Source organism: Cygnus atratus, chromosome 22, assembly GCF_013377495.2.
Source record: "Cygnus atratus isolate AKBS03 ecotype Queensland, Australia chromosome 22, CAtr_DNAZoo_HiC_assembly, whole genome shotgun sequence".
NCBI lineage: Eukaryota > Metazoa > Chordata > Aves > Anseriformes > Anatidae > Cygnus > Cygnus atratus.
In genome coordinates, this window is record NC_066383.1 from 642,822 (window position 1) to 664,683 (window position 21,862).

General features: G+C 50.7%; 1 protein-coding gene across 1 annotated transcript in view; it reads right to left on the reverse strand.

Moving 5' to 3' along the window:
• The window catches only part of KIRREL3 (kirre like nephrin family adhesion molecule 3), a 123,680-nt gene that overhangs the window by 84,593 nt on the left and 17,225 nt on the right, over positions 1-21,862 (reverse strand). The window contains exon 3 of the mRNA XM_035555597.2: positions 20,989-21,066. Coding sequence (XP_035411490.2) covers positions 20,989-21,066 — 78 coding nt within the window. The remainder of the gene's footprint in view (positions 1-20,988; positions 21,067-21,862) is intronic.

The window sequence follows — 21,862 nt, forward strand, 5'->3', positions numbered from 1 at the left end:
AGAAACACAAAGTGGTGTCCATGCCCTCTGAAAATGTCCATTAAGCAGAGGTTTCATTTGGTAATTGCTGTTGGAAATGAAGCCCCCCCCCCTTTTATTTTTTTTTTCTTTTTCCTTTCTTGATCTGTCTTAGAGAGCAGCTGATGACCATGGAAAATTAGAGCGAGAACATGGCATATGTCTCCTGTCTTTTTCTTCCCTCTGTTTGTTCAGCGTGAAAAATTGTCACTTGAAACCCTTTTTAGTCCAAGGCTCCATCTCGGCTACAAATGTTACAGGCTCAGCCTTGGTCACAGGAGAGGAGAGAAAGGGGTAAGGATGTTAAGAGCATTATCTGGCCCAGTCCCTGCTCCACAGCAGGATCACTGCTCCCTAAATCACAGATAAAAAAGCTAAAAAAAAAAAAAAAAAAAAAAAAAAGGTACCAAAAGGCAGAGCTTGACTCACTTTCAAATCAGCTTAAAGTCTGATTACTGGGTTTTAACTGGGTTTGGAAGATCAGAGACCTGTTCACGTTACAGCTTTCAGCAGTCTTATATCTTAATGTCAAAGGAGCAAGTAATTTGCAGAAAAGTTTTAAGGGAGATAAGTCACTTGACAGAAAATAGCTGAGAAGGGGGAAATTGGGAAAGGATGATTTACAAATGCAGGTTGAGTGGTTTCAGCTACAAGAAGCACTGAGACACGTCAGTTTGTCGGTGCTTTGGCTTTAAAGCAGGGTTCTGTGACTCCAAGGACAAAACAAAACAAAATGAACATTTCATCATCACACAATGCTATGGGTCCACAAGAAGATGTATTTTCCAGAGGTTTCCCATACACTTCCTGGACACCAAATAGGGCAATAGCCAAAAAAATCCAGTCTTAAGTATAACCCAAATCCCAATTCAGATCCTTGCAGAGACCGGAATTAAGACCAGAACACTTGTGGGCGAGCCACCAAACACCGCTCTCACTGGAAGCACCCTGCTCCTCCACAATGCCCACGGCTCTCCATTTCCAGCCTCCAGGAGACATCTCCACCACCTTAGCCCAGCCTAGAGACCTGGTTTACTTCCACACCTCGTCTTCCTTTTTTCAAGAAGACCAGCAGACTTTCAAAGGGGGAAACAAGCCCACGGATGCTCAGCTTCCCGCAAGCACCGCGGGTAGAAGCACGGTGCCGATTCTGCCCCCCAGGAGCATCCACGCATGTGTCTTCTGCTTTTCAGGGGAGATGCACTGAGCAGAAGCAAATATTAGGACTCTGAATTCATTGTTGATTTTTTTTTTCCCCTTTTAAAAAAAGCAAAGAGATATGCAAATGAGATGATAACCATGCCTCCTGGACATGTTCCAGTGTGACGGCAAAGCCGGAGCCTGCCGGAGCGGGTTGTCAGCAGCGGGGCGGTCTGCTGCTGGGGGGCTTTGGTGCGAGAGAAGGTGCAGGGGACTTGATCCCCGAGTCTCATCTTCTCCTGCCTGCTGGCTTTGCTTTGCACCCTGAGGAGCTGTTTACAGCCCCAGCCCACAGCATGAGCTGCTTTGGCTGGCCCTGCGGTCTCCTCCTGCCTTCCTGGAGGAAGTCTCTCTAAAACAAAAGCAGGGGGCACTTCTTTTAGGATTACACTATCGTAATCCTAAACGCCAGGAACAAAACGGAGAATAAAGGACCTATTGTGAACAGTGAGCAGGCAGTAATGCTAACCCTGCTTTCAAAAATCACAAGCGGGGCCTTATGAAGTCACAAGCATGTCATAAAAGTGTAAGAAAGAAAGAGAGAGAGAGAAAAGAGAACCACTTTAGAACTCTTTATATTTCCTTAATGGATTTTGCACCTGTGGCTCCTGCTTTTCAATGTTTCTCTCTAACGTTGCCTTGTTCTTTCAAACAAAAGCTGAGGCTGTTATGTTTGTGACTTCCAAGGGAAATCGTGCCACCACTGACGCAGCATTTCCAGAGGAGTCCCAGTGCCCCGCGTGGTGAGAAGGACCCAAATCCCAGATCTCATCTTACAACCCAGAGGGTTCAGGGAGGCACGTGCACGAGGACACCCCCAAGGCCGTCCGTGACAGAGCAGGACCTTGAAGCTCCTTCAGCACCAAGGCCCAGAGCAGCGACCGGCTTTCTAAGCCCTCTGAAGACTCCAATCTGTTTGCACGAGTTCTTGCCTGAATTATTTCAACTTGCAGCCTCCTGTGTAAAAACCGGCCTGCCTGCAGACACCGTGCTGCAAGAAGAGAGGAGGCAAGTGGGAACAGCAGATAGTTAAATTTTCATTACCCAAGAGAAGTGAGTATTGTAATAAGAAGCAAGGGACTTAGAGCGGGAACAATGACTCATTAGAAACGGAGACACCATGGCTCCTTTTATGTAAGCGGAGCTTTGAATTTCCATTGTGTTTTGAAAAGAATTAGCTCTTTTTGTTGAGGAGGGGATGGAAGTAGTGAAGGAGGCCTCTGATGCGCCTGGTAAAGATGTAACCATTTAGAAATGATTGGGGGTGACTGAGGGACGTTGCCCTTGTCCCACCAGGCTGGGAGCTGATCCTGCCCTTGGTGTGGAGCTGCAGGACGTGTGGCTGGAGGGCGAGCACGGGGCTGGCCTGCCCCGGCGCAGGGGAGCTGAAGGCCGAGCACCACACCATGAGGCCCCTCTTTGGGATGTAAGGGCATCATGCCACCAAGCACCTGCCTGGAAGTCACAGCGTTTCGGCCCATCGCAGGGTTGGTTGCTCCGGGACAATGACACGACGCCTGGAGCTGGAGCTATCTCTGGAGCAGGGCTGGGAAGGCAGGATGGCTGACAGGGGACTGTCTCCACACCTGCCCCATGCAGCTCCTGGTATTGATCCTGGGACAGATGGGCCGGTTCTGCTCACGCAGATGGGTCCTCCTCTGGGAGCCAAGGACAACAGGCTCCCTGCATCAGGCCCATCACGCTTTAAAACACACGCCTGTATTGATTTTTAGATGGCTAGGAAAGGCAAGCAGACAAAAGCAGTACATTATTTACAGTGCTCTCAGGAGTCGTCAGTCACGGGGAAGCACGGCGCGAGCAGGGAGAGCTGCGCGGACGCCACGGTCCCTCATCACCACCTTGCCTGTCTCCAGGTCCCCCCCAGCGCAGTGACCATGGAAAGCATCCCCAAGGATGCTCTGGGGCACAGCAAGGATTTCCCCAGCCAGGGACCAAGACAAGCTCTTCTCGCACCTCCAGAGGAGCTCCCCAGGCAGGAGCAGCTGAATCCCACCAGTGAAGCTGTGGATGCAATCTGGGGCAAGGAGACCTGGAGCAGCCCCCTGAGGGAGGGCCACATGCTGGTGATGGCCACAGCCATGTCTTGCACTTCTCTGCTGCTTCCTGGGAGGAAAACAACCATAGCTTGAGCTCCTCAGTTGCATAACACTTTCCGTTATTTTATTTTGTTTCCCGGAGGAGGGGGAGGAGGGGGAAGAGGAATCTGATGGAACAAAAATGTCAGTTTGGCCTTTTTTAGTTTGACTACGCAAGTCCAGCTCACGTGGCTTCAGTACTCCTGATGTTGCTGAATTATTAAATTTGAAGGAAAAAAACCCACCCCCCAGACGAGGAATGAATCAGCTGTGCGGAAAGGCAAGCAGCAGCCTACTTCTTGCAGGCCAGCCGGGACCTGGTGCTTTTTGTGTCCCCTCTCCCGTGGCCATGGGTGCCAGGCAGGGAGCTGGGCTTGGTCCCTGCTCACCAGCCGGAGAGGTGGCACCCGTCTTCCCCTCGGACTGAGCACAGCAATGAAGGGGCTGCAAAGCCAAACAAAACCCATGCCGGGTGAGGGTGCCAGCGTGGAGTTTGGGGACGATGCTCAGCTCATCAGCTTTGCCTCAGCGTAACCCTTTGCCTCCCAGCTCCAAGCCAGCCTGAGCTCATCCTGCAGCGATGTCAGATATTTCCCTAATGCTGCTTAGAGAAGAAACATCAGCATCCCACTGTGTCCACTAAGCAGCTTCAAACAGGAGACAAAGAAATTCTGAATAAGATATTAGACCTTTTAGAAATCTTTTTGTCTATTAGTCACACAGGCGAGAGATCTGAACTATCGAGTATTGCACTTGCTTTGATACCCACATGAAATCCCAGTACTGCTTTCAAAGTCACTGTGAGTAGTTTGATCAGCCATGCAGAAAGGGCTTAAATGTCATCGTCTGCTCTGTTATTAGCTACCAATTGGGAAAGGTGTAAGAGTATACTTACCGAGGGATATTTATTGGCAACCTCCTCCCAGCACCAGCTCTGAGAATTACCTCTTGTGAGATTAAATGCCTGTTCTTGGTAGCTGTGCTGATAGAAAACAAACTAATGGGCTGCATTGAGGAAGGAAAAATAAGCTGTTCCCAAAAAGCATTGTTCAGGTGACCTTAGGGACTAGATTGCACTGAATATTCAGGCGCAGGACACGCGGCTCCTGGCCATTCTGCTCCAACAACCTGGCAAATACCTGCTGCCCAGGTAAAGCAGGGCCCATAGGAAGAACCGTTATCTTCTGTTAGACAAGATGACGGAGCTGGGAAAATGAGAAAGAGATGAGCTTTGGGGCACGAAGGACTTTTGCTGGGTTGGAGACAGAAGCAGCAAACTGAATTAGGTGGCGTTTTGCCACTGGTGCCAGCACGCTGCAGGATCCTTGTCGTGGCTGCCTTGGAGCTGGTTCGCTCCTGTGGCAGGGGATGCAGGGAGGCTTTGCAAGGGGCAGAGCTCACTGCTTTACCAAAGCTAACAGCAGAAAGGAGAGGTGCATACGCAGTGCAAAGCGCCCTGTCTTGCTCTTGTTAGCAGAGAGGAAGAGATTTCCTCCCATTGATCCACCTGGAGGCTCCAGCTCCGGCTGAAAATTGCCAGCGACTCCACGAAGTGTTTAGTTATCAGTGCTCCCGAGGGGAATAATAAATTACCATTTGCTCTTCTGTCAAGGTGTAGCTGTCCTGGCATGGCTCCACAGCAGCCGTACCGACACACGAGGGAGGGAGTGGTGAGAAGAAGAGGTGATGCCTCGGTACCCCCTGCCAAGCCAGCTTTCTCCTGGTGCTGCGGATGCTTTCCTGATGCTCACCATGTGCAGCTGACCAGCGGGGCTTGCTGAGGGGTCAGCAGATGCTCAGCTGCAGGAGCCTTGCATGGATACAGAGTGAGCTCCCTACAAGCACGGCTTTAATGCACAGAAGAGAAAAAGGGACTTTTCCATCTGAAATCACAAAGTGTCTCCTCTCCCCAAATCTTCCTGATAAAATCCCTTAGGATTTTATAAAAAACTTCAGGATTTTATCCCATGTGACCTGATATGTCTCACAGCCCTGGATTACACCCAGTCAAGGCGGGTGTACCTTACCATAGCCTACCCTCTGCTCCCAGGTCGGGGCTGCTCTCTTGAAATACGGACCCATAAATCTCGTCTCATCCTCTAGTTAGAGGGCATGCAGGACACTTGTCTGTAGGACAACCAGAAGGATGTATAATCCATTTCACAAATGATTTGGAGATTTCAAAGCCTGGCTCAGCTCCCACAAAGAGCAGAAGCGGGAAGTTGTGCAGTCTACAGGGCGGAAAATCAGACCAAAGAGCTTGCCCTGGGTTGCACGATGTTTCGCTTCCATCCTCGCCTTTCACAGTCAGTTATCAAACGCTTTGAGTAGCAGAGAGAAATACGAAATGAAGAATCACTTCAGAACAGAAAATGCAGACATTTAATACCAAAACTACTGCAAGATTCTCCTCCCGTCTTCCACCTTCTACTCCAAACTGCAAGCCTCACAATGAAATGTTGAGAGGCAACTCTACGAGAAACTTCGAGTGTGTTGCTTCTGGGGGCTCCTGGCCAGCCCAGCCCCGTGATATTATAAAGGCATCGAGGATTCTCTCCAGCTCCCTGCTGTTCAGCTGAGCTGAGAAGCAGGGTGAGATTGCTTCAGGTTGTGCTGCGTGAATTAGCAAGTCTAACGATGAAGTGGAGTGAGAATTAGCAGGTTTCTGCTGTAATTATTGTTTGTTTGGATTTTTCCGAGTGGAAATGATTGTAAATATGTGCACTTTCTTCTTCTTCTTCTTTTTTTTTTTTTTAAACGCAACATTCATATTCAGGCTGTTCTTTCGAATAATTAGTTTCAACTCTAAAATTAAGCACATGCAATACACAAAAGAAAGTGCTGGGGAAAAGAGAAGATAGGAGATGCTGTGATGAACAGATTTGAGCAGAGCATCAGCCGCGCAGGAAATGTTTTCGCGCACACGGCTATCCTTGTTACCCAAGGAAGGTGCTTAAAACTCATGCACTTTTCTATCTATGCATGAAGGCCTACGAAAAATTGTTCCCTTCCCTGAAAACCATTGCTGCCACAGAACCCCTAGACCCAGGGAATGCCTAAAGAGTGCACTTATCCCCCAGCTTGGAGGGATGAATGGCATTTTCAGGGGAAAACCCAGTGTTATGGAGGAGGGCGGTGACCAGCACCAATGCCTACAACAGTCAAGTCCTGATTTTGACTGGGAGTTACCCAACACAAACAAGCTCCACAAAAAGAGAACAGAAACATGAACTCAGTCAATAGTTACAGCCCTGCAACTGCTCCATCATGTGCACCCTTGGCAGTGGCAGGGGGACGTGGCACTGAGCACTGCTGTCACCGTGACTGCTCTGCTTCGCTGCCGCAGGAGCCGGGACCACGCTGGAAAGGGCCTCAAATGTATTTATACACAAGGCTTCACTGTTTGTTTTTTACCGGCTCCTTTTCAATGGTCCCCACTGCAGAGTCAATGGCTTGCTTGTTCAAAACCCCAGTCCAAGAGAAGATGAGCACATTCTGGCCTGCTGAGTTAATTAGCAGGTAATGAGAGATGCTCATCAATAAACCCAGCTGCTTCTGAACCCCCTCCTGGGTTGAGCGTCATGCCTGCAGGACAGAGGAAGCTCTCCATCCCCTGCCAAGCTCCACGTGGCTCGCTTAGTTGATGATGTGCTCTCTCCCCAGCCGCCCTGCAGCGGACAAACCCCCTCCCGTACGCAGCGAGGCAAAGCTTGGGGAGAGCTCACACCACCAGCATGACAACAGAACCGTTTTTCACTCAGGGATTTTCTGGGAGGGAGATGTTTTTCCATCTGGTTTACTGGTAGAGGATTCCCTGCCTGGAGTTGAGAGCAGGTAGTGTAAAGCTGGGAGTCAAAAAGAAGGGAAATTGATTAGTGTAATATTACGCTCCCTTACAATGGAAAATTCTCTCCAAGAATCCCCCCTCTTGAAACCTCACGAGTCCACAGCTGGGGATAGAAACCTCCAGGAAAAAAATAATAAAAAAGCCTCTTCTGCACATCCATCCACAGCAAAACCCCAATGCGGGTCCCTCCTCGGGCTGAAATCCCGAGGAACAGGCACAGGAGAGTCCCCAAACAGCTAACAGCCGTGCAGTTAGCCAGCGCCGCCTCCCTTTCTGACTTGAGGAAAAGCTTCCTGCCTTCGACGAGGCAGGGACGTAACCTGGTTAAGGCCTCAGAGGCAGACACATAACCATCATAATAATTTTTAAGAAGCAATGTGCAACACAGCGCCTTACGGACTCCTATAAATTACTCGGCACCCGGCTGCCAGCTCAGCCCAAGCTCGATATTGCCTGCAGTAATTATTTGGATCAAATGCAGTTTATCTGCTTCATATTTGTGTTTCTGTGCTCTCCGGTAACTTATAAATGTCATTGCAGTGTTTATTTGTTATAATGAAACTTAATGACGTTTGAAACCAATGGCTGTGGTTGTGGGCTGCAGGTTTCAAGTAATCTCTTCATCTCAGGAGCAGGAGGCCCAAAGATAACATTAAATTACCCTATAGGAAAGGAAGATGCATGCAGACAGATATTCAGGCCGGTGTATTATTCATTGGAGAGATGACTAGCAATGAGCCACGGCGCCGAGGGCTATGGGCTTCCATCACTGTCACCCAGCGGAGGCGAGCGCTCCTGTCCGAGGGGAGCGTGCTGCCAAGCCGTAAGCCCGACCGCGTCTCCATCGGTCTGAGCAAACCTTCCTCGGCACAGCTCGTGGCCAGATGCCCGCACAAATGGCTGGCGGGGAGGGAGCGAGGTGCTGCTGCTGCCACACAGCCGAGCTGGGCAGGGGAAGCTGGATTCGGGAGGCTCCGAGGGGTGCGGAGCACGGCAGCGGTGACAGCCCGTCCCCACCGGCTGGCTGGCCCTGAACACCTTTCTCCTTCCACGTAAGACCCAGAATAAACTTTTCTTGCCTCTGCTTGAGGCACAGTTCCTTGTCCTCCCTCCTTCTGAGGCCATGAATAATTTTCTCCCTTTGTTTCTAGTGCTGTGTGTATTTATAGACTCTGTTCGTGTCTCCCCTCGAGCTTCCTCTAGACTATATAAATTCACCTCCCCCAGCCTCTCCCCTTGCTCTCTGGTCCCTGGGCCACTCCTGCTGCCACCATCAGCATCCTCCCCAGCTTTGCTCCCCGGGCTGCAGAGACTGGTGCTGGTCACACCGCAGCCCACGTGGAGCTGCAATTACCGATGCCTTATTACCTTGGGATCTGCTGAAGCAAAATGCCCGTGGCAACAGCTGAGAACATCTCTCCCTCATCTCCCTCTTGCTGTCAGAAATGCCATGGTACCCAGGACAGCTAGCACCAAAAGAGCTTTAACCCCTGCAGCACAATCCAGCTCCAGAGCATCAGGTTTATGAGCTGCTTCCCACCAAACGGGCACCGAGGGCTGATGCTTCAGCATCTGGCCAGCAGAGGCTCAGCACCTTGCTGTTTCCCTGCTCCAGAGCAATGCAGCATTGTGAGCTGTCTCTGCAAGGGCAGCGAGGCAGGGGAGAGGAGGCTTTCAGGGAAACTGCACCTCAGCTGCTGGTTCAGTGAAGTTCGGCTTTTTGTATTTGCCAGCTTCTCCTACACAAGGTTGGATAGGTCTGGAAACACGCTGTGCTGTGGTCGTCTGTCCTCAGCGGCATAGCCTCTTCCTTCTGCTCTGAAGCTAAGCTGAGAGATGTTTCTCCTGCACTGCCGTGGTCCTCTCTGCCTCCCAAAGCTGTCGTGCAACCCATTCCAAAACAGCCACGGGATGACCAGGCTTCAGTCATCTCACATGGTTTTAGGGAAAGACTGTTCCCACCAAAATACTCTTTTGGAGGGACGGCAGACAGTGCCTATGCCACTTGGTGGTCTCCGCACCCTGCCACCAACTCAGGTCCCACCCTGCTCCAGCAGGTGCTGCAGGGGGCTTGCAGCACTGGGAGGTGATTTCCGGAGAGGTCAGGCACTGCATCTCAACGCCTGTCAATGCATTATTCAACCACCAACAGGAAAGAAAAAAAAGAAGTCTGGGTAACTTATTTGATTAACCTCGTTTGACCATCTGGATTAAAACCAGAAGGTATTATTGGCAGATGTGTTACCTGATGACAACTGACAAGAGAAATTAGCCTTCATTACTCACACTCCTTATGCGACCAGCTATACAGCACCTCTGGCAGGATGTCACCACGACAGCTCACTTGAGACCTCACCTCCAAGCTCAGCAGGAGCAGAGAGGACCCCGGTGCCCCCCCCAACCTTTCCAGTGGGAGCACTGCAGCTGCACGCACCTGCACACGGCTCCTCGCAGCACCCAGACTCCTTCCAGAGGCCTCCCGGCCGCAGGCAGGCTGGATGTAACCTTGCTCAGGAGCTTCGTGACATCGATTAATGGGGAGGAGAGGATGGTGCAAGGCCACCTGCAATGACCTTGCCTGCACACCCTCGCAAAGGGAGCTGGCTCTGGAATAATGCCACGGCTCGGCACGGGGGGGCTGCGGGCCCTGCGGCTCCTGAGCAGCTATCGAAACAAACAAGTTGACAAATGAGGCTGCTTCTTAATGAAGCTGAAGCCAAAGTCAATACTCGGCCCTTCTATCAGGGCACAGATCAAAGATGGTCTCAAGGGCAAGCGACCTTGGCGGGGGTGGGACAGCTGTCACTCGGGGAAAGGGATGGCACAGAAATGAGAAGGAGCAGCTCTGGAAGCTGCTGCTGGAGAGGAGACAAGGGCAACCTGCAGAAAAAGATTTAGAAGAGGAGAAATACAGAAGGCTGGGGGAAAGCCTTTCTTCCAGGCCTGCTATGCTCTTTCAGCAATTAAATCAGGTTATTAGGATCCCAGTGATCTTGTCCTCCACCAACACTGCTGCAAATGTGGAGCAACATCCTTCTAACAAACCCACATTGCGGTGTTTTCTCTGCAGAGGCTTTCTTTCTGCCCACCACAGCTGTCCACATAACAAAGTGGGGAAGGATCAAGTTTCCCCCGTCTATTTTCAAGTATTGGGGGAGGTTTAAAATTTCTACTTCAAGTTTGGTATTCTTGGGGCAATTTTCTGCTTTAGGAAGGTCTGGGAGGGAACCACAGGCAGGAAGGGAGAAGAAGGAGGAAAACAGCATAGTACAGAGAAGTACATTCCACAGAAATATAGCAGGCCTTCCTAGGTGTAACCCAGCTAGAGCCAGCCCAGTTACAGCAGGGAGGAACCCATCAATGAACACTTGCAGAAGGAGCCATTCGTTTGTGCTAGAGCCAGTCCTTGCCAGCCAGATCTGTCCTGCAGCACCTTTGGCTCCGCCACTGTCCACTGCATCCTCTGAGCCACTGCTTTAGGATGGCCCCTTCCCAAGCAGGGCAGCCTTGCAGCAGGGAATGACTGCAAAGACAGGAGCTCTTCTGAGGATGGTGCATGAAAGGACTCACTTGGGACACCCCAGGTCTGCTCCCAGCCTCGGTGCTGGTGTGCTGTGGACAAGCCCCATTGCTGCTCTTCCATCCCTCCTCTGTAGTTGGCTTGAAGCACAGATTCCCTAGGGCTGCCTCCCTGTTTGCATGGCACTGAGCACAACGCTGTCTTCACCATCTCCAGAAACCTCCACTGGCTGCTCCGCACCCCCTGCTTCTCTTTGAAAGCTCCTCAGTTCAATGCTGGTCTAAGCTGATGGCAACAAAGACCTGGCATATTTATCTCCAGGTCAACCTAAATATTTCATTTAGCTTCTAAAGAAGTCAATTCCTTTCTCCCTTTCTTCCTTCCTTTATTTTAAATCTCGAAATGCATACCGTCTCTCATGAATATTGATGAGGATCATTAGTCACTGAACATTTCACTTCCCTTCTCTTTTCTCCGTCTATATAAAACCTTCATCTTTGTTAAAGGGGAAAAAAAGCCCATCTCACATTATATCTCTGGATGCGTGTTAAGATTAGACCCATTAATACATTTATAGATTGGGTAAATACCTATGGGAGCAAATACTGGGCATAAAAGGATATGTACATACAGGCCGTGAGATTGCTACTGCACTGGAGGTAATTGTTAAGGTTGTGGTTTAAGCTCACTTCTTTGTGAAGGATCACAGTAACAGCCCCAGGTGCTAAAAAACCATCGTGCTGGCTGCCTGGCCAAGGGGAATTTCTCTCATTCCCCCGCTTCACTCATGCTCTCTACCTCTCCTGCAGGTTTTTTTGACCATGCCTGTTCCTTCTGTCTTCATCAACCTCACCCTGAAGGCTGCTGATGGACTTCAGTTTTATTTACTGAATACAGATGGCAGGGTTTGGCTAGATACAGCAAATAGCTCAGGGTGAAAAACAGGACTTGCAACATTCAGTTCAATGCTTTACAGCAATATTTCACTATTTCCTTATGATAAGGATGGATTTTTAGAAGGGCTTAAAAGAAAAGCCAACCCCAACAACAGCAGGTACTTTGTTGGGAGTTTTGCAGTACCTTTCAGTCAATGCCAACCAAGTCCCACTTCACTGTGAAATGGGAACAGGTTCATTGCGTGTTGGCCTGAAACCCACAGTTTCCCCCAAAAATTTCAAATTTCACTGCAGAGTGAAATACAGCTGTGTTGCTCTGATCCAGGAGCGCCACCTGGCAGCTCAGACTGCGGAGCAGAGGTGATGTTATGGGACCTAGCGACACACGGGGAAACCAGTGGGTGTGACCAGCTTTGTCACAACTAGTTCTCCGAGTCTTTTCACGGCATGCCAAAGCAACAGACTCTTGTGCTTGCAACACCAGAGGGGTTTCATCTCCTCAGCAACCTCACTGAGCTCCCACCCTGCAGCCTGGCTTTGGCTGGAAGCACCCTGGCCATGGCCACAGCAAGTTTCTGTCCATAACTCCACGGTAGATTTACTTCTGTTGGCTTGAGAGCTATTTTAGTGGCAAGCCTAGCTGTTTATCAATACAGAGCACGTGTCTTAGAGAGGGACTTACAAGGCTGCAACAGTTTTAATTGATATTCTAAGCTACAGTAACTTGGTAGTGCTTTGTTGCTCCATCGTGTGAATCTCCAGCCCCAGCTGAGCCTGCAGAAGCACACAGGACCTGCCTCCAGGAGAGGACGGTTGGGGATCCAGACCAGGCAGACAGGGATGAACCCCATGTTTCCTTGCAGCACTGGGAAGCCTCTCAGTGCCTTGCAGAGAGCAGTACTGCATTGCAGTGCCTGTGCGCAAGGAGGACTCCTGCGAGAGGCAGAAGCAAGCTCTTCCTTTCTCCAGGCTTGGGTAGGGACATACTGACACCCTCCTGCCCTCATCATGCCGTCGTGTCAATGCCAGGAGAGCTTACAGGAGGATTTATGGCATCATCAGAACTTTACTTAATGGTATAGCCAGGCCCACATGTCCAGGTTCAGGTCTGGTGGACACCATGTCAGTGGTGTGACCTGTACTGCTTATGAAATACAGCCTGCCAGCAACCTCTCTGGCAGGGTCCCCATGGACACCGAGGGAGGAAAGCTAAATAACAGACCCCCGGGCTGCAGCAACACCTCTGCAGAGAGGGAGAAATTATCAACAAATACACACGCTCAAAGGTAAACTCTGCGGGTAGCCTGGAGGCAGCGCAGAGATGAGAAAGCTGGAGTCACTGCCTTCAGAGCGCTGCCTTGCATCTCCTTTAATCCATGCTCCCTCTGTCCCATTGACGCTTTAAAAATAAACCACTCCAAAGCCAACAAAGACAGCAAGCAACACAGATGGCCAGACTTCACGGGGTAAAGCAAAGCACAAACTTATCCCTGCCCTTTTCCACATGAATCTTACTGGACGAGACTTTTCCCATTAAGGACCTGCAGAGCAGCACAAGGACACTGGGATATTCTTCACCCCCCTTAGGTATCAGTCTATGCTTACTAACAGCCAAGATCCCTGGAACGCCTTCAGCAGGGCCTCCATCCCTGCAGGACGGCGCTCAGCCTCCACGTGGTGCCCGGCTCTCCCGCACACCCCGCAGGCTCTACGGGATGGGAATCAGCTACAGAATTCCTTATGCCAGCACGCGGGGTGCGAGGAAGTGCTGTGTTCATTTATTTAAGATTGCACAGCAATAGCTTTCCACAGGGGACTGCGACTTGAATCAATAGATAAAATTACACCCCTAGCCCATTAACTGCTACAACCCCACTGTTACCATACAACTCACAAGGCTGGTGCCAGATCTATAACCAGCGGCTCTCAGCTGCGTAGGCATCAGAGGGTGGTACCCAGCTCCTCTCCAACCCGAGAGCACTGCAGCAGCACGTGGAGGAACCTGAAGGCAGGAGTTTCCTATCCTGTCTGAGCAGAGCCGTGCAGGGCACGTGGATCCCCCCCACGGAGCATCCCTGTACATGTGCATAACGGATCTTACCGGAGAGGATTTGGCTCGCAGCAGTGCTGAGGTCCTGCATTTTACACAGTTCTCCAGCTGGCCTGACCAAGGCAAAGCCTCCCCTGACACCAGACAGAGACAGCTTGTTTGTTGTTTTTTCTTCAGGTTTAACTTACATCCCTGCCTTGTTTAGCTAACAGACACACAAAGCACCAGAGAGATGTCAATGAGACCTCTGCTGATAACAATGCATCTTTAACAACTTCTCCGGAGCTTGCTCCATCCACTCACCTCTTCCTTCTCAAATGTCTTTGTCAGATAATGAACAAAAGGCTCAATGCAGCTTATATGGGAAGAAGCCTTCCCTAATCAATTGCGATTGCGTCGTCGCGGGCAGACACGAGTGACAACGCTCGGGGTAAGGCGAGCTTTCCTATCACAGAGCTGCCAAGCCCTGCAGGAGACAGCACCTTTATTGGCAATGACAGCAGAGTTAGCAGTGCAAAATGTGCACCAGGCTCCATGAGGAGCTTTGGAGATCAGCTGCAGTGGGTTCCAGTAGATTATATGCCATGGATCCCGTGGCTTTTAGCAAAACATTTGCAGAAGTCCCATTTCCAGGCTGCAGACTGATGCCAAGAGGTCCTGCTCATTGCCCAAGCCTCAGAGGGCGAAGTGGGAGGAGATGCTGGGACCCCCCAAGTTGTTTAGGGGCTGATGAGCCCTACTGTGTGCAACAGCAGGCTGAGCCAAAATCTTTTATTTATTTTATTAATTTTTTTTTTTTTACAGGGGTGATGGGGGTTGGCTCCGATTTATCCTCAAGACTGAGAAGGATTTGTGCTCAGCCTGTGCTGCTGTGGGTGTAAAGTCACTTGCAAGATCCCACTTCAGACTGCGTGTCCCCATAAATCCAAGCAATTCTGAGGCAGCAACTGCCTCGCTGGGCTGCTAATGGGTGGCATGAATACGTCATTGCATCTCAGTGCCACTCTAATAGCACGTTTTCCTGGCAGGAAACATTCACTGAACCCTCTTTGAACTACTGCAGGCAGCAGAAGTGGTGTTCAAGCAGAGACATTTGGAGCAGAGACACAGCAGCTTCTCTGAACAAGCCATTTTTTCCCAGAACAGCAGGGACTCCATCCCAGAGTCCCAGCTGGTTTCTCTCCAGGCAGCAATATGGGGCCTGACAGAGAAGAGCTTTGAATCAGACTGGCACTGAAAGGATGCTCAGCCTTTGGGAGAGAAAGGCACAGAGTTTCTCTGCTCTCCCCTGAAGAAGGGCACGGCGGTACAGCTGGAGCAGGGTGGGACTGAGCTGGCCGCAGACCCACACCCAAATGAGAACGATGCTTCCATCCTTTGTACCTACCAGTATGCACCAGGCTTCAATATTTAAGGCACATTTTAAAGCCTAAACCCTATTTTGGGTTTAAAACCATCTTCTTTCCTCCTCTGCTCTCTATCCTTCTTGGTGTTGGACTCTCCCCATCTCTCGTCCCAGCACCCTGCCAACCCAAACGCCCCCCCAGCACAGGGCTGCTACAGAAGTACCCGCAGCCTTCATTCTTGCAAGAGCTGCAGATTCCCTCTGAGAAGCTATTAAGAAGCAGTCGAATAGAGCAACCTTTCATTGACAAGTCACTCGGCCCTTTAAACGATCTCCAAATAGTGTTTTCTTTTTATTGCTTTCTGCAGTTTAACAGCCTTGATTTCAAGTTACTTTGGCTTATGATAAACTCCAGATCTATAGCGCTTCTATTCTTTTCCTCTTTGGTCTCTCTCTCCCACTTCTTCTTTATGTTTTTATTAAAAAAAGATCCAGGAAAACAGATAGCAGATTAAAAGGGAAACAAATTGAAATGGGTCAAATGTATCTTGCTTAGATGACAGCCACCCCATTAGATACTTTTAAACAGGACAAATAATCTGTTCAGCAGCACAAGTGGGCTTTTACATTTATTCTAAATTACAAACCAAATGATTGCAGCCTCAAATGGAAGCAGTGGTTAATTGCACTAATATCTCACTAATTCCAGCACCAAGGAATGGGGAAAAACTAACGATTTTCACCATTTTACCACTTATTCAATTTAGACCAAGGTACATTATGCAAACCCTGGGTTGAGCTTCCTCTCCATTTTGTGATCTATGACAAGGACTGGAATTCCACTTATTAATAATGGAGGAGCTACAGTTATTCTAAGGATGGGTATGAGATAATTATAAGCCATAAAAAACAGCTTTCACATGCATACACAATTCTCTCCCTGCGCCTAGCAGAACTGAAACCTATCTGCAGGCTGGAGGTAGGCAGGAGCTGGAGACCATAAGCCCCATCCAGAGACACCGCTGGATGCTCCCGAGCACAAAGGCACAGCTGGTAAGGCAGCAGAAGCGGGCTGCGTGAAGGGATGAGCTGCCACGCATAACGGAGCACGGGGGTCCTCTCCTTCCTCCAAGCATCAAAGTCACTGCCTCGCTGGGCCAACCTTGACCTGCATCCTGTACTTGAACCTGAGCTACGGGGATCAACGCCACCTTTTGGGACCTCTGTCTCTCTCCTCCCCCTCCCCAGCAAGAGACATCAGACAGAGCTTTGCTTAGTCCCAGCACCCTTAACTAAGACCCCAAACCTCCTCAACAAGGGGGCTGAGGGGAAGCTCGCAGTGTGGAGTCCAAAACTTTTAAGCCGTTTGTAATTCCCCAAAACCTGGGGTTTGCCTTACACTAACCATCAGCCCCACAACATTCTTGTCATCCTTAGAGAAAAATCTCTGGCTGCGGATTCAGACAGCCCCTAGCTGGGCAGATTTCTGGAGCCATTACCCCACGAACGGGATTTGCTAAGCAGCACCCTCTCCCAGTTAAACACAGACCAGCTCTCGCTGCCACACAGAGCTGCAGCCCTGCAGCAACAGCTGCTGGCATCCCAGTGCTCTGCAAAGCGCACGGAGACACCTTGAACACAGAAAGCTTCTGAGCCCTGGTTCCGCTCCCAGCCACGATGCAAACAGAGGGGTGCTGCTGCCAGCAGCTCCAGCACCGAGCCCTCTCCTTGCACAGCAGCCAGCACTCCCAACCACAGCGGCTGAGCCCAGGGAAGATGCCTGCAGGTTAAGGTATAGATTTCAGCCTCATGCTCATCCCTGATTGATGGCATGGATGTAAGCAAGGCAGAAAGTAGGGACAACAGCCAAGCAGGGAGGTAAAGTTGTGGCTTTGTCCTTCCTTGCACACAGACCGTTATCCAGAGCAGGAGGATGCTGCTGTGCCAAGCCCTTTTCTGTCCCTTTTTCCAGCCATGCCCGCTTTCACAGCCTCAGACAAGGATGAAGCACGTCCTTCCCTCCACGCAGTGACAAATCTGAGTGTGGGGCCACCCTGCAGAGATGCACGGGAGGACCCCAAAGCCACCACCGTGCCCGGAAAGGGAGGTGAGAGGCGGGGAGAGGTTGTAGGCACCTCCAGCAGCCGACGGCTGGTGGGAACAGGTGGCGAAGGAGTAGGCTGACACCTCCAAGCACTTAATCGTTCCCGTTAGTAGCTTTATGAATGGCAGCCAAAAAGTGCCATAATTGCTGCAGCGACGCTTGCTAATGACTCGTGTTAGATCTGGCGAGAAGTCAAAGGCAGGAGAGAGGAAGAAAAATAGCAGGAGCAGGATCAACATGTGAGCACCTGCCTTCGGCCACCCCAGAAGAGAGCAGAGAGCCCAGCTTGGAGACTGCAGCGATGGAAGGGCAGGGACTAAACGTGATGGGAGAGCAGGGAGGGGTTTGCAGCACAGCCCTTGCCTCCATCTCCAGCTTTGGGAAGGGAAGATGGCTGAATGAGGTGGGGAACAAGGAATAAAAAAAAAAAAGTCCCAATTTTCAGGTTAGTCAGACGCTTCTTTTCTTGGGGGACTACAGCATTGTCAGCTTTCTGCTCCAAAAGTCACTGTGAGGCAGGGGAAATCACCAAACCCTGGGGAAAGCAGGGCAGCTCAACTTGCCACCAGCTTCAGCAGGACCTCTGTTTTCTGCTTCGTGCTTTGAGATGTCCTGCCCAAGCTACGGCTCCCACTAACCCACCACTATGGCCAGGGGTGGAATCCAGCCCCGCGTGCACAAACAGCATGCTCCTGCCGATTATGTATCTGTTTCTGAATGTTAACAAACAGGCGGCAGCATCTGATTGAGTGGGTTATTAGCAGAATGAAGACAGATGGCGGAGGATTAACTCTAAAGCGTCTTTATTGCAAGGCTGTCACTGCAGACAGCTCTACCTCTCTCCCTCTGTCTACAACTGTCACCAGCTTAATTCTACCCTACAACTCACAGCCGGCACCAAGCAGCAGTCCCAGCATGCCAGCAAGGAACCGTCAATCACAGCAAAGGGATGGGCATGTCACAGCCACACTGGAGCAACACCCTCCTACACCTGCCCCCAGAATGCACCCAAATCCAGCCTGCTGTCCCGGCTCATGCTTTGCAGCAGCGATACAGCATGAGGCAATTGCAGCCGATGCAGTGCAGCAACACCAGCTGTGGGGGGACTGCTCAAATCAATTTTGCTTTGCACATCACCACCAGGAGCATCCGAGGCTATGCTGTTGCTTTGCAGCTGCGAGAGATCCTGGCACCTCCTCCAGACCTGTTTTGTTTGGGACCCAGGTTGATATATGGCAATACGAAGAGCTGATGTGCGTTACCAAACGCTAATGGAGGTGAGTTCTTGGACATTTATTTTTGCTTCTCACCCTGGAAGACAGCTCAGCCAGAAGAGCCTGCACCTGCAATCATGTTAATGGATGTGCATCGCTTGCCAGGTGGGATGCAGACAACATAATGCTAGCAAAACCCCTCACTGGGCATGGCCACAGAGCATCCATAAGACACAATATTTATTTTACCCTGCTGGAGGAGGTTGCCACAGTGGTCTGCAAGTGCCCAGCCTGGATCCTGTCCATGGGGACAGCCAAGAGTAGAGTTTGCCCACCAGAAGGGCTTTGAGAGCAGCCGCTCCCCTCCAGTTCCTAGCAGATGCAGCCCAGGATGGCTCCGTACCAGGTCTGCAGCCGTACAGCGTGGTGCAGCTCCTCCACACCGACAAGACCTGCGTCTAAGTCCTCTTGTGCTTCTCTACCTAGGAGCCCATTCTGTAGATGTCTCCATTAAGTGACAGCAAGGTTCTAATGATCCCTGTAATTACCCATTTCCACTATGATGGAGACCCCACACTTCGTAATTATCCGACTGCCCCACTGCCTGCCTCTGCTTTCAGCTCCTTCAGCTGCCCTGTTATTATTAATAGGGCTATTCATTATCACCATAATGCAGTAAGAGAGGAAAAACTCTCACTTGGCAAAAACATGAAGGGGAAGCTGTCTCACTCCTTATCCCTGCAAGGTAACTGGCCCAAAGAACCTGGCTCAGGTACGTTTGGCAGGGAATACCTCTGGGATGACCAGACATCTGAAACCCCCCTCTGCTCCCACCAGCGCTCAGCCCATGTTCTACAGCTTGAATCCGTGCTGAAATCTAAAACCCAGGAGGCTTGAGGTCTACAATTGTCATCCAGAACCATCTTCAGTTAAAACACGAGTCCCAGGCGGTCTTTGTGGCCATGGAAATCCCCTGACTTTGTGTTCATTTTTTTTTTTTTTTTTGGCAGATTGTACCTTTACACATAATGGCCCTGCAGTCTGCAGGGGCCAGAAACTCATCTCGAGGCAGGCACGCTTTGTTCCCTTCCCCACACAAAGGCTTTACTTTTGGCCTTTCATGTGTCTTTGTTCTCTCTCCACAAAGCCATGTGACGGCTGAAAAGGGGGCTTGCTCTGTAGGTGGATGCAGGCTTTGAATCCCAAAGGATGGGCTGGGATGCCCACGCGCAGCACCTGTGAACATCCCAGGGGCATGGCCAGGCAGCCTTGGAGAGGCTCGAGGAACACGAAAGCAGCCAGAGATTGCACCTTCCCACAGCACTCGGATGAGGCTGTGCCACCCTTTCTCCCAAGGGGCAGCCCCTTCCTATTAAAAATATTCTAATCAATGTTTAAAAAGCACAGGATAATTAACAAACATGAGGTGAAAGCTTGTGAAGTGCTTTCTCCATGTTATCAGCTCGGTATCAGGACTCCTGGGGAACCGAGGGAACCTTTGATCTTCTAACTGATATTCAATCCATAAGTTTGCCTCCACTGGAGCTTCACCCCATGCAAGCTAATGCACCTTTTGCCCTCACGAAGGCAAAGCTTCCTGCAGGAGCAAAGACCCCTATGGCCAGTCGCTGGGCATTATGCCATCCTACAAACGCAAAAGAAAGCACAGCGGGCAAGTCAGCCCACCTTCTGCCCAACCAACCCCCAAAACAAGGACTGAGCCCAACTCGGACCTTTTTGGGTTGAGCTCGCCATCCCCAGCAGCAGCCCCACTCTTGTACACATCCTCAGCAAGCACCTTCCGACTGGCCCAGTGCCGGGACCTACACCCTCCTCGGATCCAGCATTACCCAGAGGTAGGGCTGCACCAGGGCCCACTTCGGAAAAAAGCAGCCAAGCGACGAAGCTACGAGAAGCAAGGATGCCGATCCTTCCGAGCATAAATAGTTTTTGTTTAGTTATTACACTTCATAATTATTTATGGTATTTCTATGGATTAATCAATGCTCATAAAATACCTGGGGGATGACTAGAATATAAAACAGGGAAACTTTAGCGAGATCTCTGCCTCAGCACAGGGGTTTGACAAGCAAAGCAACTATGCTTTTGAAAAGGCACAGCAGCCCTGATCTCAGGTGAGAGATTTATCCAAGCAAACGCCGACAGCTTTTGAACACAGCAAGGCTAAGCCTGACTCTAATTGACTTTTGTACCTCTGCCACCAATTAGCTAGACATTTGTTTGGCAAGGAAGTCCATGTAAGCTCCAGGATGTTGCGGCTTTAGGGATATTAGGGGTGAAGGTAACCTGAGCATATCCCCACTCCTCTCCAGTGGGGTCAGATGCACCAGCTGAAGACAAGTACTTTGAAGGTGTCCTGGTGAGGCACCACCACCCAAGCAGAATAAAAGGACTAGAAGCAATGATTGCTGAAAGAGCTTCCTGTGCGACAAATCCCTTTCACAGGAAAAGACAGTGGATTTGGGATGAATGGAAGCAATAAGCTCCTGCTCTTCTCTTGCTACTTCATGCAGGGGCTTCCCGTCTGCTTGCCCAACAAGATGTTTCAGAAATCAAAGAGGAAGCAGGGTTTTCCCCTTGGGGCGACCAAGAAGCTAGCATGTTCCTAGCAATAGTGAATCCTTGTGATGAGACTGCTAAGGAGGAAGGATGAAGAGAAGGTGGGGAAACCGCTCACCTTCAGTCATCCTGCGGTACTTCTCCTTGTACATGAACCCCAGTACTAGGCAGCATCCTCTTCCTGGGAGCCCCAGTTCTGCAAGAGAAGAGAGAGCCATGTTAGAAGGCTGGGGACAAGAGCAAAATGGGGATGCTGCAGGGAAGGAGTTCTGCCAGCTACTTTGCTCAGGGGAAGCACCAGCGACGTGCAAGCCGCTGGTCCCAACCCAACTGCATCCAGCTGACTGCTCTGCTCAGCCACACGCAGCCAGAGGCAGGAGGGTCACCGTCCCCTCCCTGTTTCTCAAGCACTCCTTTCCATTGTGCATAGGGAACAAGCTGCATCTTCCTATGCACCAGTGTGCTGCAAACACACAGGCTCTTTAATCCTGGTCTCCCTTGGCAGGCATGGCAGCAGATGGGATGTGGCCCTCCAAAGGGAAGACAAAGCTGGCTTGAGGCACCCTGCTCTTTGGAAACAAGCGGGTGACCCTACAAGCGGTAAAGTGCCTGAGTCCAAGGAGGCCTATGCCTTTGATGCCTTGATTCCTTAATGGGGTTTTCTGACTATCTACAACCAACAGAGAAAGATCTGAGCGTGGCTTCTCCAGAAGTAGGCTGCGTGCACGCGTGCTCTCCCTACACGCATCTCAGAGCGGCAGAAAGCTCCCCTTCTTCAAACGCATTCTGTGTCACAGCGGAGAAAATTAAGGTACCACGTCCCCGCCGCTGCCTGCCTGCGGACCTGCCGTGCTCCTCGGGGGTTGCTGTGCTCCGCAGGGCCCCGCTGATCAAAGCCCCTTTGATGTTTACTTAATGCGGCTGTGGTCTCCTCGGAGCCTGCTATCCGAGGATGGGGCACTCGGGAGCATCGCGGAGCCGCGAGCAGGAGG